The sequence below is a fragment of the Ambystoma mexicanum genome, chromosome 4q (assembly GCF_040938575.1).
Source record: "Ambystoma mexicanum isolate Mex_15411 chromosome 4q, UKY_AmexF1_1, whole genome shotgun sequence".
Classification (NCBI taxonomy): domain Eukaryota; kingdom Metazoa; phylum Chordata; class Amphibia; order Caudata; family Ambystomatidae; genus Ambystoma; species Ambystoma mexicanum.
The window spans coordinates 951,508,380-951,527,603 of record NC_090928.1 but is presented as its reverse complement, the minus strand read 5'-3'; the positions used below and the strand labels follow the sequence as shown (position 1 = coordinate 951,527,603).

Genomic DNA, 19,224 nt, shown 5'->3' with positions numbered 1-19,224 from the left:
CACAGCAGCACATCACAGAATCCGACTACAGGAGACAAATTGGAAGCAACAAGGAAGGTACACATACCATAACACAGCATAGATAGATTAGACCGATTACAAAAGTTACAACGAACGTACGCTTATCCAAACACTGACTGAGATAAGAAGAGGGAAATAGGTTTAAGGTGGGTTGCAATGAGTAAGCTAAGATAAAAATGACTTCCTGGTGTGCAATATATGAATGGTCACTATTATCTTATATGAAGCAACACTGTAGCTACATTAACCTTGTGTGTTGATATTTTGAAGAGTGCATACTGAGAACTAAATCACCTGGACTGTCAATTTTGAAATACTTATAAACTGGCAATTCAGACAGGTTAGGCATTGTGAGAATAAATCAGTTGCCCAGTATTAGGCATTTTGTGTAGGTGGAAAAGCTGAAATGTGAAGCCAGTATGTAATTTCGGCCCTTTGCCACATTGTTTACGAGTTGTCATAAAGCATGGCACAATTATTGGTGGACGCTTGACTTTCAAAAACTAAAATTATGTACCATATGTTGGAAAGTGCACAAATCACATGATGAACCAATATGATAATATAAAACAAATTCAATTCTACAACTCCCAGAATCTTAATTGATGGGAGATTAAAACACATCTCATCTCAGTTTTACTCCTGTGGTTTAAAATGTAAATACACCCCTAAGCATAAACTGTAATAAGGGTGCTGCATATAGTCCTTGTTTTGCAGGTAGTATTCAGGATACAGGATATGAAGAACAGTGGACATTAAAAAAAATGAATTTAAACATGTTTCTGTCAAATAAGAAGAACTGAAAATAGGCTCACACGTGGCCTGTGGCCTTTGGTCTGCTCTCTGTGCAGAGCAACCTTCATTCAAATGGCTGCCATGAATAATAATAATAATTAAAAAAATAGAAACACTGTGGCGTAATTATGTTAAAAACATGAAAAGAAGAAGCAGGCCATTCATTGACGAATTCCACCAGAAGATAAGAAAGTAAACCTACTCCATCAGACATAACACAGTACTGTTATGTTATGTGATTGCTTATTACGCGCCGGTAGCCCGCAGTCAACAGGGCGCGGTAACCAAGAAAAGTCAAAAACACAACGTTCTCCTCATTGAATTAGATTGAGATCCTGGGGAGGAAGACTCCAATTACTCATTGAAACAAAGAGGTTTTAAGTTGTTTCCTAAAACTCTGATAGTTTACTTCTAACCGTAAGGTCATCGGCAGCTTGTTCCAGAGGTCTACTGCTTTAACCGGGAAGGATTTACCTTGCCTAGATAGGCTCTTGGCCGTGGGAAAATTCAGAGTGCCCCTGTCGGCTGATCTTAGGCATCTTCCAGGTGAGTAAAAAGAAAAGTGTTTTTTAAAATAGCTGGGGGCCTCTCCATAAAGGCATCTATGAATTATTGTCATGGCCTTGAACTTGACTCTATCCTCCACTCTTAACCAATGTAGGTCTCTTCTCCCTGTTGACACATGTTCTCTATTTTTTAAATTCTTGACTATCCGAACTGCGTCATTTTGTATAACTTGGCACTTTCGAATTTCTCTTCTTGTGGCTCCTAACAAGAGAGCATTGCCATAGTCAAGCCGCGACAGGATGATGGCTCTAGCAATTGTTGCAGCATTGATTTCATTAATGAAGGGTCATATTGCTCTCAAAAGACGCAGGTAGTAGGCGTTATTTTTCTGCAAGTAACCTACCTGTGCCTCCGAGCCCACCGAAGCTTCCACCATCATCCCGAGAGTTTTGACATGCGACATCACCGGAATGATGGCGTCTTTGATAGAGAAGGACTTATATTCGTTCCCCAGCTTGCATCTAGCCTGTCGAGTACCAAATATCAACAGTTCCGTTTTGGTATTGTTTAAACACATCCAATGATGTTGCATCCAGTGATCTATGATGTGATAGACCTCTGAAATGTTCGCACTGTCAATGGTGTAATCGCCTGTGAGTTCAAAAACGAGCTGCGTATCATCAGCGTAGTTCGTGAAGAATACGCCGATGTGTTCTAAGTGTTCGCAGAGGCTTCTCAGATATAAATTAAACAAAAGAGTACAGTGAAATAAGATCATCTGTCCACGATAACACTTGTGTCCGGTGGCAAGGCTGTGGTATGAGACAAGACACTCCACATTGGAGACAGTGCATCTGGCTACCTAACCGCCTCCACCGACTAATGAATTAAGCTCTTTTTTGGGGGGGTTCTAAACATATTGCCATTTTGGATGCTGCCCAGGTTTCCAACCCTCAAATGGGAGTTACAGAGTTCTTAGATCTGCACCATACCATTGCCATGTTAGTTTGTATGATTAACACTTTCTGGTGTGGGTACCTTTTTGAAGCACAGTTTATCAACGTCAGAGAGGAAAGTCTATGTGTACTGTGATCTGGCATGTGAACAGAGATCACTGCAAAAAGTGGTTAGGTCTCCTTTAACCGTGTGGAACTCAAACTTAAAAACGTGCATTTCAAGTTCAATTACTACAAGAGATTGCCCATATAAAAGGGGAAAACACCACACACTGGGTAGTGAACACACTAGAATTACTACAATGAACAGTGAGCACTCATCGATCGGAAATGAGCGGTTACTACTGCCAGGCTGCAGACTGGATCTCCTGTCTCTCTGGGTGTTTCTTTTCCTTCACAAGATTTCTTGTCACGGAGATCTGGAAGAGCACGTGAAAAGTAAAACAAACACGAATGGAGCTGCATGTGTCTGTGACTGTGGTCAGCTCGCCATATTGACTCACTTATGTGTGTGCCCAATGCAATGTCTCCTTGCCAAACGTGAGGGTACATTTGAAGGCCTGCCATATGAATTTGCGTTGTCTTGTATTTTGTTTTTCAGTGTTTGGACTCTTCTGAACGCGACCCGCAGGTCATATCAGATCACTGGTATGATAGTTTACTTATATAGCGCCTATACACAATGAGTTTCAAAGTGCTTCAAGGCAAGGGAGAAATCCAGGGAAAATACAATGACATTCTTAAAGGCCATGAACAGTAAAGATCTTGAATTAACTATCGTACTCGGCCTGACAACATTTCAGATAGTGCAAGAGCTAAGACATAGATAAGGAAGGGAGGGGGAGAGTGGGAAGGAAATGGAAACAGACAGGGGACTACCGCACTAGGCCTGACGACATTTCTGGTAGAGCCGGAGAAAGACAGAAGGTGAGGGAGAGGAGTGCAGAAAGGGAGGGGAGGAACAAAACAAGTGACTATCGCGCTATGACACATTTCAGATAGTACTGGAGGGGCCGGAGGAGGAAAAAAACAAGTAAGGGGAGGGGGAGGAGACAGACGAGGTTGCTATCATACACGGTCCAGGACAATTCTGATAGAGTAAGTTCATAGAAGAAAGTAAGGGGAGGAGGGGAAGAGATAGGAAAAGGGAGAAAGGGAGAGGAGGAGAGAACAGAGAGTAAGCAGTCAAAAAGAGTGAAGAAGCAAGAAGGGAGAGAGAATACAATTGCAGAAGTCAGTAGTAACACATAAGCCTGGATACAAGATTAAAGGATAGTTCTGGGACTTTTTTTTTTTTATTGTCCCTACGGTTCGGCCATGTGTTTTTAAGCATAAATCGGTAGATCGTAGAAAACTTTCCTATGGACCTTACCCGACTTTTCGTCCATTAACGCACTCGAAATCAGCCGCCATTTTCTGATAATCCTATCATTTCCCCGCCTCGACCTGGCTCACCTGCTTTTGCGGCACTAAATCAAATCCCCCGCCCCTGAAACAGACTTTATCAAAACATTCATATTCCCCGCCTCTATCCGTGACGTGACTGAGCTGCGTAGGCAAACGCGCCCAGGCGTCTTCTACGCGACTCCACACAGAACCCGGAAATCAACACAGATGAGCTCACACAACACAGCGCGCCACAATCGGGAATATGAAACTGTACTTTTAAATTAAACTTCAAGATTGTAAATTTGGTAAAGTACATTTATTTGACATCAAATGTTTTGAGAATATTCAGCGATTTTCATTTTTATTTGCTCACTTTCCAAAAAGTTCGTTTTGAGGCACGCGATGTTCCTTTGCTGTACACAGGGTCTTAGATCATCTCACAATACAGCGCCACAATTCGGAATATGAAACTGTGGTTTAAAAGCAAACGGCAAGATTGTACATTTGGCAAAGTACATTTATTCGACATCAAATGTTTAGAGAATATTCAGCGATTTGCATTTTTCTTTGCTCTCGATCCAAAATAGTTCGTCTTGAGGCAAGCGATGTTCGTGTGCAGTACACAGGGTGTTGGTTTACGATAAAATAAGCTCTTCGGTCGCACTGATAATCGCATGGCTGTTCCAACAACGAGGCACTAGGCCACCACAACGGTCTGTATGTTGCATCTAGCCGTTAGTACCGCGTAAGGGCATACTTGTACTTGGCGATCGTCCCATAAAATGGTCAGGGTGGCAACGTTGTTCACGCGGAGAAGCAACTGGCGGTTAAAAAAACCATCCGCCGGTGTCTGGTACTCGTGACACATGCAGTAATGCATGATGTACCTGTTTGAAAAACATAAAAAATGAAATTAGTCTCACCATCAGATCTTTATTAAAATTATTCATTTTATATATTAGGTCGGGAAATTATTTCATAGCTAGGACAGTGCAACTGGGTATTATACATCAAGGGGGGGCTGTAGGATACTGAGACAGTCCCCCAGTGCAGGGGTTGACAGGGAGGCAGTGCAGGTGGAGAGTGGAAGGGCCCAGGACCGAGGTCGCAGACAGTGGACCAGTTGTAGCAGAGAAGAGGGAGAGAGAAAGCAGAAGCAAAGAGGAAGGTTTTGAGGTGCTTCCGTAAAAGGAGATGGTTCTCCTCAAGATAGTGGCGGTACAAAACAATATGCCACATAGAACGAACAAGTACAACTTAACCCGTCTTTAAAGCTACTGTATAGTAATTAAATTGCGGTATAAACTCATCTAAAGAGTTACTTACATTATATTTGCATTTTCCATTGTGTCTGTGCGTAGGGCAGCCCCGAAATACCACTACTTCTATGCCGACGTTATTTCTTCTAATGAACGAACATGAAATGGCTTCATTATCGTTTCTTACGTTATTGCCCCACACCCCCAAAAAGAAGTCTTTCGGGATGGTCCCGGCCTGTCAAGGTCAAATAACAATACAACCTTATACTGAGTCGTGGGCCATTCCGGCACCCGAGCAAAAAATCAAAGCAGCTGACCTTCACTTTGAACGAGCGCACATTCCTATTTAGCTACATTCAGTGTAAGGCCATCTCACAGGACTTGAAATTTACACTCCATTTTTGCATTTTGTCTGCGTGCTTTGCAGCCCCAGAGAACCATAAATACGGAGACATTCTATATTTTTTGAAAAATGATTTATAATACTGTTTGGTTTAATTTAATGCGCAGATGAACAAGGTTGGATAGACACATTGCATGTACACTGAGCAATCACTTTAATTTACACATTACATAGATACACATATTCAATGGGCCTGCGACATGAGGAGACTCGAGAGAACAGACAATCAAATTACAATCATTTAAACCGTGATGTGTATTTCTCAATGAGCTCTTCTTTAGGTGGACATGGAACAGAGGCAATGTTGGGTGGCAATGCAGTTGTCCCCTGCACAGGTTCGTTCACAACTCCATTTATGTGCCTATCTAGGACGTCAACAATAAGTCTCTCAATAAACTCATATTGCATATCCTCAAACACTGGTTTGATCACCCATTGTTTACTTCTTTTAGTGAAGGCCTTATTGTAGCGAAGCGTCCCTAAAGTTCCGGTCGTCCTACTTTGTTGACGTCCAACATTATGGTTATGTGCCAAGACCGCTAGAAGAGTCCGATTTATCATGCCCTCCATGCCAAAATGCAATCGTTTTGGCCTGTACTTTAGGCACATATTGTGGAACACCTCCAAATCTCCTGTGTGGCAGAATTCTGTGAGTCCCCTCAAATCTCTTGTTATAGTTTTATCAAATACAATCTTTTCAATGGCTTTGTGAGTGGGTGATGAAGGAATCAACCACTTCTTCTTCCGTGCCTCCTCTGTGGACAAATGGCCATGTTCACAATTGTGGAAATGTTGGTTTGTGTTCCAACGGTGAACGTTTGTACAGTGTAGCATTACTGACCGCCATTTTTCCAGTAGAATTTCCAACGACCCTCCACATGTTTTTGAGCTCCACCAAAGATGGTTGCTGATTGACTTGGACCACTGTGAAATACCTTGCGTTTCTTTTTTTTTACCTGCAGCAGACATTTTTTTATTGATTGTTTTTGCAAGATGCCAAACGTCAAATTGGTGATTTATATTTTTGTACTCTTCTCTCATTGTCTTGCCAATTGAAACGTGTCTGTCCGTGGCTATCAGGTCGATCACCATTCCCCGCGATTGTAGTTCTTGCAATGATGCTACAAAGCCAACTTTCTCCATGGCCACTGAGGATGTACTTTGTGACACCTGCACGACCACCGAACTCACAATTTTCTTCCTTTCCATGTCCTGAAAGTGGTAGGTGCAGTACTTGGCTGAAAATCCTGGGCTGTCGCACTGTCCATCACCGGCTAGCCTGAACAGTTTGCCCGCGAATGTACTATCAATAGACATTTTTTCCATTCTCCAAGTTTCGCTAATGGCTGGAAATAGATAATCGGTTTGGTATTTGTAGAACTGAGTTTTCGCAATGAAATGGATTCCCACAAACTGAAAGAAAGACTCTAACTTTTTAAAACTTGAACCACTAAAAAGTGCAGCCGCTGCACAAAGTAGATTGCCTGCTGGCAGTTGCCCCAGCATGGGTTGTGCAGACCATGAGAAAGGATGATATTTTGTACAGGTGGCATGTATTTTAAGGTTAGTGCCTCGAATTGCACGAGTCACATTAATCAATGGCTCCCCACATACTTCCCCACCAACCGAATGCCCACATTTCATCCGAATAATAATATCAATCAAACAACTATCGAATACAATGAATTTGGCCTCTTTCCTTATACTGTCACTCTGCATCCCAGCTGGTTCGGCCTGTAACGTTGAGGACATGTCACTCACATGAAAGGTAGAATCTCTGATATCGTCTTCCGCTATGTTCAGTGATATTGATGGTGTTTCATTGTCGTCCACTTCATTCTCTTCCATTGCAACATCTGTTCCTTCTCCGGCGATGGGTGAATAAGACAATTTCTTCAACTTTCTCGCGGTCTTAGTTTTTGCGGGTGTGGATTCTGTGAACTGATCTCCGACTGCATCCGAACTACCAGGAGGACATTCACTATCAATGGCTGGATGTGGTATAGCTCCGTTGTCAATCACTTCATATTCTTCCCACTGGCACGATGCATCTCCAGTCTCAAGTCCCTGCCAAAAGGTTTGACAAACAACATCTATCGTTCGCTTCACTGTCTGTGTAGATCTAGTTCGTACACCCACTCGCAACTAGAGGACAGATTGGAAAAGGGATGTTCAGTTTAAACACAACTTACAGTATTGAACTATTAACAGTGAAAAACAACATAATATAGTGACCAGGACACTAACCTTCTTTTGCTTTCTTTTCTTTGAAACTTTCTTGCCTCGAACTTCAACATCAGGATGCTGTTGCTCCGACTCATGTGTGCATGTCTCCACTTCCTCTTGCGCTGCAACGACTATATTTTCATGATAAGCACATCCATCACGCACTGACGCTCCATCGACTCCCTGAAACATAGAACTTTCATTAGTATGTATAATAATATCGAATATCGAGTCCGATCACTCCCAGCTCATGCCTCTGATATCCATGACATTATAACCAGTAATAACATTGACCTGTTAGCCATCACCGAAACATGGTTACATGAAGCATCAGGCCCTGCCGTTACACTTGCACTACCACCGGGCTTCTCCATACTCAGACAAGATAGGCCAGATCGAATAGGAGGCGGAGTAGCCCTCATCTACAAAGAGAACCTACAGCTCCGACCTATCAGTCACCCTTCAACCAACAACTCTGACCTCTTATCGGCCAAACTCACATTGTCACCCAACAGCACCATCAACATTCACCTACTATACCGCCCCCCAGGCAATTCCCCAGACTCCCAGGACAACATCTTACACATCCTTAGCAACAACATCAAAAGCTCCACCAAAACCATTCTACTAGGGGACCTCAACCTCGGATTTAATGATCCCAAGGACAAATCTGCAGCCACTCTCACCAAGGAACTCAATGACCTGGGCTTCATCCAAAAAGTAGAAAGTCCTACTCACATCAAAGGCCGCATACTTGACTGGATCGCAGACCATAACTGCCTCTCCTCTATCACCTCCAACTCCTCACTGCCTTGGACTGACCACAACTGCATAGAGTTCTCTATTCCTATCACCAAAAACCTTAAGACTCTGACCCCTGCCAGCGCTGCCCAAGTCAGAAGCTCAAAGAAACTCACAGAGGAGAACCTACGCCCATACCTCAATACCCCAGTGTTAGCCCCCCCATTCGCTAGTGACCCCAACATCCTAGCAGACATATATAAAGATGTCCTCACCAAAGCCATCAATCTAATAGCGCCACTTGAATGGAAAAAAGAAAAGAAATCCTTACACTCCAACTCCTGGTTTACTGAAGAACTGCACTCAATGCGATCCCACAAAAGAGCAGCACTAAAAAACTGGCAATCTGACCCCTGCACCAATACCAAAAACATATTCAATTTAATCTCCCACCAATACAAGAGAGCTATCACCATTGCCAAAGCCAACGCCTTCAACACTCGTATCACCAATGCCAAGTCACACTCCAAAGAGATTTTCGCAATCTTTAACGAGCTCATCTCCCCCCCTAACACTCCAGATGAAATAATCAAAGATGAAGCTTGGTGTACCAGCATTCAAGCTGCCATGCTTCACAAAATTGACCTTCTCCAAAAGAAAATCAAAGACCACTGCAAAGCACTTCCTCACCAGACAGGAACCAAACCGACTAACACCCCACCCCCTTCCTCCAAGCCCACCATACCTGACTTCTCCTTCAGAGATGTCACTGAAACAGAAGTTATTAACCTTCTAACAAACCTCAAACCCTCCCCATGCAAAGGCGACATTTGCCCACCTAAACTAGTCAAAGACTGCGCAGACTGCCTTGCGCCGCTCCTCACGGCATTTATCAATGCGTCTTTTAAAACAGGCATCATCCCAGCCAACCTCAAAGAGGCTTGGGTCCGGCCTCTCCTAAAAAAACCAACTCTTGACCCCTCACAACCCAACAACTATAGACCAATAACCACTGTGCCATTCTTGCTGAAATTACTGGACAAAGCCGCACACTGCCAAATCCAACACTTTCTGGAAACCCACTCCATCCTCGGGACGAGGCAATCGGGCTTCCGGAAAGGACATGGCACAGAAACAGCCCTGGTAGATCTGAAGAGCCAGATCACCCAAATCATGGACAAAGGCAAACCGGCTCTTCTGCTTCTTCTAGATCTCTCAGCCGCGTTTGATCTAGTCGATCACAAGACTCTCACCTCCCACCTCACGCACTCAGCCAACTTCTCCAAAGAAGCAGCCGCCTGGATCACCTCCTTCCTCGAAGGTAGGGCCATGAAAGTCTTCTCGGACATCGCTAACGCCACACCGACGACAATCCACTGCGGGGTCCCTCAAGGTTCCTGCACTGCACCCACACTCTATAACTTGTTCACCAAGCCCCTCTTTGACAAACTTGACTCATACGGCATCACCTACACGAACTACGCGGACGACACACAAGTACTTCTACCCCTCTCAGGCTCATACAACGAAGACGCAAAGGCACTCCACACTATCTACTCCATCATCAAGGCATGGATGGCAATTAATGGCCTCTGCCTTAATGGTGACAAGACCGAAATCCTGATACTAGGTCAACAGAACACCTTAGACAAACTGGACAAACTGTACACCAACTTCTCAATTGACAACTCCATCATCCCCGTGTCCACAGCCGTCAAGGCACTTGGAGTATACCTTGACTCTTCGCTATCTATGACTAGACAAGTCAGCGCTATCACTTCCGCATCCGCACACACCACCAAACTTATAAACGCCATCAAGCCCTACCTCTCTAAACCTAACTGCCTCTCCATAGCAAGGGCAACCATTGGAGCCAAATTGGACTACTGCAATGCTCTCCTAGCAGGCACATCAGCCAAAAACATAAATAGACTACAAATCACACAGAACAACGCTCTCCGGGCCGCTCTCAGTATCCCAAGAAGAGAGCATATCACCCAGGCCAGGCTCTCAGCCCAATGGCTCCCAGTCAAAGAACGGATCACCCTCAAAATCCTCACCCTCACTCACAAATACCTCTCCTTCTCCGCCCCGCCCTATCTTTCAGATGCCATCCTCAAACCTTCCTCCACACGTCCCACTAGGACGCAATACGCTAACCTACTCTGCACCCCACGCATCAAAAAAGCCAAAGCTGGAGGTCTAGGTTTTCCCTACATTGCAGCACAGACATGGAACGCTCTCCCCTCAGACATCCGAACGGAAAACTCACTTCCCATCTTTCGCAGGAAACTGAAAACCTCGTTCCTGCTAAATAACTAGCAAACTCTCAGGAAGCCATGTAATTATACTGCCTTGCTATTGTATATATTTCCCCTGTAATTTATGTACTGCTTGTAACTACGGTTTCCTCTGCAACTAAGATGTCTGTAACAAGCGCCACGATGCCTCTGGGCTGATGTGCGCTCAACAAATTTGAATAAATAAATAAACAAAATGTACTTGGGGACCAATACCCACGTACATCTCAATAGCAAAACACGAATGAACGCTTTGTGTAGAACATTCAAACGACAATTATTCACGCATTGTTGATCTAGTTAGATGGAACTGTCAAGATCCATACCTCGGGCTCCTCATAGACTTCCATTGATGATATTATTGAAGATGATGCTTCAGTAACTCCCTGAAACACAGTAATTGCATTAGTATGGTTTTCTATTTTGTTAAAAAGAACATAAACTTTGTGCAGGCGTCAACGGCTCATCTAAATAGACCTGCACAAATGATCAGTTGTCTAAAATAAATAATGGATATGTAAATATGATTCGATTTGCTCGATCGTTGGAAGTGTCACCACCCAGAGATCTGCATCAACTACTAGGGGTGATGTCCTTGTAGAAGAAGCTCCGTCATCTCCCTGAAACATAGTACTTGCGTTAATAAAGATGGAAGTATAGCGGATGTAATCATGTCATATGATTTCGCTTGATCGAAATGTCAGTATCCATACCTCGAAATCCATAAGAACATCAAGGGACGATGTAACTGCGGTGCACACTTCTGCAAGCTGTTGCGCCGACCCGTAACTGCATGCTCCCCCTTCTTCTTGGACTAATGCTCCATCGACTCCCTGAAACGTAGGACTTTCATTAGTAATGAACACAATATTGAAAAAAGAAGACACATAGGAGGGCGACGACAGAAGGACATATCAATGGCTAAAAACGAAAGAAACATTGTGTGTAACAATCACGCTACAAGAATGCAAGATCTGATGATCTCCATCGATGGAACTGTCCGGAAACGTACCTCGAGCATCTGAGTGACATCAACGGTTGTCGTAAATACGTTGGACTCCTCAGCATCTCCCTGAAAGACAGTACTTGCATTATTTTGGATAACAATAATTATAACTGAAAACAAAGACTAGAGGACGAGTACAAGGGTGTACCATTAGGTAAAATAATTACATGATAAATTAAAACTATTGATTTACATGCCTAAAAAAAGTCAGTGGCAGAATAGCCAAGTAAGATTACCCGATAGGCGCTTGAAGTGGCTGATGACTGCAATAACGACACGGATGGAGAATCTTCCGCCTTCATATTGAGTGGATACATAAATGGGGAAATTATTGTTAGCTAATGCTACACACTACCGCAAGGCCGAGAGATAAATACGTAAACTTGACTCACCAGTGGAGGGATGTGGACGAATAGAGTGGGAATAGCGGTTGAGAGCAATTTTCGCCTCGCTCGCGGTGTGTTCTTCTTTATTAGCAATGATGTGGAGTACATGTCTGAGCTAAAGTGCCTGCTGCTGATGCGGTATCGATCACCCCTCTTGTCCGCAAAGACTTCTAGGACTCTACTTTCAAGCTCAGACGGTGGATATCCGCAATATCGGACCCATTCTCTTATCTGATCTATTGTTTTAGGGAAAACATGCATTATAGTACCTTCAGATTTATTATGGGTCTTCGAAGGGCAACCACCAATGGAACAGGCAGGCATTGTGGAAAGTTCTGAAAAGTAAAGATCAACAATTCTCTATGAATACCAATGTAAACTCAGAACATGTGACTAGTTCCTTGCATGTACTGTCTTGAACAAAAAGAAATTGGACGCAAAATGATTATGGTACATGGCCTTACCTTGACGAACAAACAGTTAGATGCAGGGATCAGAGTACTTTCTTGTCGTACAACAGGGAGCAGTTCACCGGTTGCAAACTGAGGAGTTTCCTCGGAGTGGTCACGGAAGTTCACAGAGACGAAGAGCAGATAACCAGCACCTTCACGGGTTGACTAGCAAAGCGCAAAGAAGTGCTCATTAGAAATATGAAGTGGGTTATAAAGAATTCGAAACAGGGGTGTGTTTGTGAATGAATGACGTCTATATGTCGTGGCATTATGCGGATTGCAGGGGGCCGTCCAGCGTGAGGGGGGATGCTTGGCAGGAGACACGGGGTCTGGAGGTAGACATGGGAACAACAACCCATGCTCTATAGACCACTTTGAAGTGTACATGGTCTTTGGCACCTCTTGGCCTTTATCGCTCCCTGACAGCTCCACTTGGCAGCACAAGTACCCCGGTGCGAACTGCCTTTGATAGGGCGGGGGGTGGATTGGGGCGCTGGTCGTGCAGACAAGACTTGATTGCCGCAGGGCCTCACCAAGGAGAGGCCATCTAACTGCATGTAAGAGGCAGGCTGCAGGATCTAGTACATGGAAGGCAGGGGGGTGACTTTATAAATACCTCACCCTCCCAGGAGAATATATGGGTGCAAAGGTTATGTGGATTGAAGGTGGGCGGCCAGCGTGAGGGAGGATGCTGGCCGGAGACATGTGGTGTGACAAGACAAGGCACAGGAAGACTATTCAATGGAGACACACTAGATTAATTTAAAAAATGAAAACAACCATTGTTAAAATATATGTTGGGTTTTATTTTAGATCTTAATTTCAATTGAACATAAATAATAAACATTACACATTGTAAAGTTCCGGTTGCAGCACATCCAGGGAAAATCTGCGGTATTGTCCACTGTCGCTTGGGAAATGTTGTCTAATGGCAAGTACTGCACAGGCAGGTATTACTCTCCGAACGCGGTGTCCGAGCCTCCCGTGAAGCCACCAAGTGAAGCAACGATAGGCCACCAGCCTGTACCACCTGTGAAAATGAAAGATGCAAACTGTATTAAAATGACAAAACTTTCTTATCATTCTGCTTTGAAAAAAATTCTATCTAGAAAATGCACAATATGGACCCAATTTACATGCATTCGAATGATATGTAGATGTAATTTTATATGTGGGAGACGACCATGACATAGTAGTGGCATCACTGACATCAAAACCAGAGTATACTTACTCGTTACTCGGATTACGCGGACGAACAGTGCCGCGAAGTTCGTGCATAAGCACCATCATCATCCTCAACACGGTCCGTGAGAGACAGGCTTCCCTGAACTCTGGCAGCTCGGTGATGCATTGCGGACTTGGCTCGCCTTCCGAAATGTAGGCCAAGCACCCGGAATTTTCACGGCAGCAGCAGTTCTCCTCCTCAGTTGGCATTAGCTCGCACCGATTGCACGTGCACCAGGTGGAGACGCCGTCCATGCGACATGGTCCAGGCTCTTCATCCGTTGACTGGTCCTCCCAACTGCCGTCCGAATCCCCATCGTTTTCGCGTGCTTGCCTTTCCAGTAGTTCTTCCTCGGTGTACTCGGGCTCGCACATATACGGCATTATTGTAGCCATTGTGTGGTAAAGAAAGTAAAATAATTTACAGAGATGGTACAGGTGTTCACAAGGCCTAGAAGTGGCGAAGGTAGCTGACCAGAGCACAGAAACGAGTCACAGAATACTCAAAGTAACACAGAGAGAATAATGGTATCGAAAATCTGCTGCTGTGTGTTGTGAAACGGTGTGTTTATACTTATTGAGGAAAGAGGCGTCCTGCCATTTCCATGGCGACACGTCATTAGCTGAGGCGCAGGGATTGTTGACACGAAACGTGCTTTGGCGTTGGGAAATGGGCGGTACGCGTCTGCTGATGTCAGGCTCAGGGGCGGGGGATTTGATTTAGTGCCGCAAAAGCAGGTGATCCAGGGCGATGCGGCAAGTGATAGGATTATCAGAAAATGGCGGCTGATTTCGAGTGCGTTAATGGACGAAAAGTCGGGTATGGTCCATAGGAAAGTTTTCTACGATCTACCGATTTATGCTTAAAAACACATGGCCGAACCGTAGGGACAATAAAAAAAAAGTCCCGGAACTATCCTTTAAGATGGGAATAGCATGATTCAGGGCCAGCATGAGAAAGGGTGATGCACCGTGAATCAATGAAGTCCATAAAAGTCAAATCCAGCATTGGCCACAAGACGGTGATGCTGAAACCAGAATGTATCAGGACAGACTCCTGCTCCCCATCTGCAAAGGAAAAGAGGCTGCAGGGATCCTTAAGTAGGCAAAAAGAGTGGCAACCTGGAAGGCACCAGTTGGGCAGCGCATGCTAAGTGGGGAAAAAGAGCGGCAACAAGGAAGGCACCAGGTGGGTGGGGCTTAGGCCAGGTGACCAAGATCCACTTGCACCTGCTCCCCATCTTCAAAGGAAAGGAAGCTGGAGGGCTCCTTAAGTAGGGAAAAAGAGTGGCAACCAGGAAAGCACCAGGTGGGCGGGGCTTGCTAAGTGGGAAAAAAGAACAGCAACCTGGAAGGCACCAGGTGGGCAGGGCTTAGGCCAGGGGACCAAGATCCACTTGCACCTGCCCCCATCTGCAAAGGAAAAGAGGCTGGAAGGCTCCTTGAGTAGGGAAAAAGAGCGGCAACCAGGAAGGCACTAGGTGGGTGGGGCTTGCTAAGTCGAGAAAAAGAGCAGCAACCAGGAAGGCACCAGGTGGAAGTGTTGGAAGCCTGGGGAAGAACTACATTAACAGCGAGAGAAAAAGAACAAAGTCTGTGATCCGTTTGGAGCAATGAACAGGTCTGTCTTCATGACTCTTCTAAACTTCATTCACTCAGACTAGTTTGAGACAAAGTACTCAGCAGAATATTTTCAGAGGGAGGTGTCTTGAGAGAGGTACCCCTATAATGAGGTTATAGCCATAAATAATAAAGCTAAACAATCAAGGGCATTGGAATGACAATACTGTAATTAGTCATACTAATGATGAGAAGATAGGAAGGCTCTAAATCGCCATACACTCAGTGATAATTGTAAAATGCTGCTGGTTCCATTCAGGCAGTGAACGGATTAATCCGTGGCATAATCTGCCTGCTTCTAGGAAGGCCATGGAGTATGAACATCGCTGTACCAAATTCCTTTCTGGGAGGTCCATGATTAAGGCATTTCTGAGAGCTTGGGAGATCCCATTTTGAGATGCCCTGAAAGCATTGCAGGGGTAAAATCATTTTAAGATGGCAGCAAGAGTCCCAGGAATTCAGCAACAACAATGGCTAAATTGCTTGCTCTTCAATTTCCATGGGAAGCCAAAAACCTATTTTTATTTATTGTATTTTTGGTTTATATAAACCTTTAAAACAAAGAAAAAAACAGTAAAGAAAACAAAGACTACAATAAACCATGTAAATAGGATGTTACTAAAATAACAATAGCGATACAGTCAATCAATACAACAATCTGTAAAAATGTGTCCCTACTCCTTTAAACAAATTATATTGAAAGCAAGCATTGTGGAAGCCAATAGTTTTAGATATGGTGAACATTTTTCCTGAAGTCATGCATAGGCACACCTAGGCAGATTGGGGATACGTTGAGGGGAACGCAGTCAGAGAGAGGGTGTATGGGTTGGACGAAGGAATGCAAATGTGAGGCTTCATGAATCAGAGTAGGGGAGGGTGTATGAGTGAACAATTGAGGATCGATGAATGAGTAAGTGCTGAGGAATGAATGAAAGATTTTGAAGCTTGAACAATGAATGAACGCTTAAGGCCATATGATAATATGAGGTTGTATGGATGAATATATGCTTAAATGTGAAAATGATGAACACATCACTGAACACATGGAGATGGATAAATGAGTATCATTGTGGGCAAATGACTGGTGTGCAAAGACTTGTGTGTCAGAATACGTGAAGGACACAGCCAGGACATGGTACGCGACTCCACTGTTAACCGTGCAGCAGTCAGCAAATGCGAGCATGTGCAACAGCGCATGCACCCACAACACCGAAAACCTGGTACATGATAGGATGCGTGACGGTCTTTCAACAGCAGCCTTCCTTCCCTGTTTACACAATTTGAATTTGCGTTGAGAGGGATGAAGGATGGACTTCAGATGCTAATCCTACTATAATCCCTCTCCTAAAATGTAGTCAGTGGACACGGCCGGTCCTACCCACACAATGCAAGACTTCAGTGATAGAGTGGAGGGATGGATGGATCCTGAGGAGGCACCAGCATTCTAAAGGATTCAAGGCTGGAGCATAAGCACTCAGTGGAAGAGCATTACAAATAGCACCAGGGACCCCCGAATATGAAAGGTGGGTTCAGTGTGGGTACCCCAGAGACATTACTGAAAACAACGGGTTACAATTGTGCATTCTAATGCACAATGAGAACAATTGGGTAAAAAGCTGCACAATTTAAAATCGGTTCTCTGTGGTTACAAATGAAAACAAATCCAATAGATATCAGGTAACCAAAAGTATGCGTGTGTATCTTACAATATGTTTCCATTACCTCTGCCCACACTGTATGCCAGCATTGTCCTTTTAAATCACTTTCATAAGACTGGGACCCTTATATGTCGAGGCAGTGCATCTGTACATTACGTTCATGATGTAGCATTCACAATATATGTGAACAACCACACTTTAAATGACTGATGATGTTGTAGCCACAATATATGCCGGCATTTACAGTGTAAGTCACTTTAATTATGTTGCACTCACAATACATATACAAACACTCTGACAGTTAATGTATACCCACAGTGTATGCAGGCACTAGTACTGTAAATCACTTTCGCAATGTTGCACACACAATATATGGCTGCATTCCGACCGAAAATCATATACATAATGCTGCACAGACATGGTGTAATGCTACAGCGATTTACAATACCTGCAGGCATTATCACTGGTGTTGCACACACCCATATGGCATCGTTCCCACTGAAAAGCACTTTCATGATGCTACAGATACAATATATGCAAGCACTGAAACCATAAATCACTTTCTAATATTGCACCCTAAATATCTGCCAGCAGCCTCACTGAAAACCCCTTTCATAATGCTGCACACAAAATACATGCATTCATTGTCACCACAAATCACTCCGATGCTGCACCCAAAATATAGTAACGCTGTTCACGGAAAATCATGTTTAACATGTTGCACCCACAACATACGACAGCACTTTCACTCAAAATTGCGTTCATAACGCTGGCACACAATGTAGGCGGGCACTGTAAATCATAATAGAGATGTTGGAGCTACAATTTATGACAGCTTTCCACCTGCAAATATATGTCATGGTACTTGTGCTCCCCCCTCTCCTCCCAGAAACACATGCACTACACACGCACGCAGTAGCTCAGTCATACAAAAATATGCATACACGCTGATTTAAAATCTTGCATGCAGTCACAAACACACTCACAGAAACATATGCATGCAAGCATGCATGCACACACACGAGTACAAATGCATCTTCAAACTCTCGCACGCACACAGCCACACACACACTCTGCATAAGATTCTAAGCACGCACGCATACAAACATGTGTAAACTTACCTTCTCTCCGGTCCTGCGAGACATCGGGATCCATCACTGAGAGGCGGGAGGGCTGCAGGGAGGAGGAAAACAGGTTGCCAGAAAGAGGAACACACGCGGGCGCTAAAGGAATGACCGGAGGAACATGACAACGGGCGGCGGGGCTAAAGGATGGAGTCGAAGAACAGGAAGAGAAAATCCAGGAGCAAAACGGAATGAGTGTTGCCAGGGTAATGGCTAGTTCTCATCCGAGAAACGGACCCTAGCAACGCCCCGCCCCCTCCTCCTCACGCAGGTTGCACGTTACATGATGTATATACGTTCAACGCTGCTCTACCTTGTGATCTACCAATTCTGCAGCGGGAATTAGCTGCTAATTGAAGTTACTAGCGAGCTCAGTGTGTGCAGTAGCAGGGAGCTGGTCCAGGCAGGCACATAGGCACATCTCCATTCTTTGGCGAACGATGCGAAGATTCACTTTTTTAAGGAGTTGAGCCCACTGCAGAGTCTATTGTACAATCCATTAATCCGTTCCCTCATCTCGATATTGCGACAAGCATGAGAATAACATGCAACTTAAAATACATGACATTTGAACCAGCTTCCATCACCCCCTCCGCCCCAACACTCTCTGTATGGGGGGTGGTGAGCGGGTACAATATAGGCCACACCTGCTTTATTAGGCATGAGTTATCTTACAGGTGATCCATAACTTAACATCACAGCTTCAGTAGTTCTATGCCTAGCTAGCATACTAACTGCACCCCCAAGCACAGAATGTATTTAATTTAATTGGTTTTCTATAACGCACCTAATACCATACCTGGTGAAATTGAAGAAACAAAATTGAAGTGGGTAGGGACCACCACTCTAGTAAACACAGTATGTTGTATAATAGTCCAAAGAATATCTTGATTGAAAGATTTCCTGAAGAGCTCATATAAGTGTTATAAGAGATGAGTTTATTCAAAGTAAGGACAGCCGACACATGTTTCGACCTACGGGTCGTCCTCAATGCGCAATTGACAAGTTCCAGTTCAAATACTTCAAGTTACAGTGCCGTCCTCTTATTCAGGCAAAAGTAAAGAATCATTGCAATTGAATGCATCCCTCCAGTGGGACACAACGTCAGACCTTCAAAAAATAAATAACCCGACAAATCGGTATCCGTCCCGAAATCA

At 44.2% G+C, this 19,224-nt stretch overlaps 1 protein-coding gene across 3 annotated transcripts in view; it reads right to left on the bottom strand.

The window, feature by feature from the left end:
* The window catches only part of SYT14 (synaptotagmin 14), a 1,343,600-nt gene extending 1,325,287 nt beyond the window's left edge, over positions 1–18,313 (bottom strand). For all 3 annotated transcript variants that reach the window (XM_069608509.1, XM_069608511.1, XM_069608510.1), the window contains exon 1: positions 18,065–18,313. In XM_069608509.1, the coding sequence (XP_069464610.1) occupies positions 18,065–18,098 (34 nt within the window). In that variant the 5' untranslated portion in view covers positions 18,099–18,313. The remainder of the gene's footprint in view (positions 1–18,064) is intronic.
* Positions 18,314–19,224: the final 911 nt, after the last annotated feature.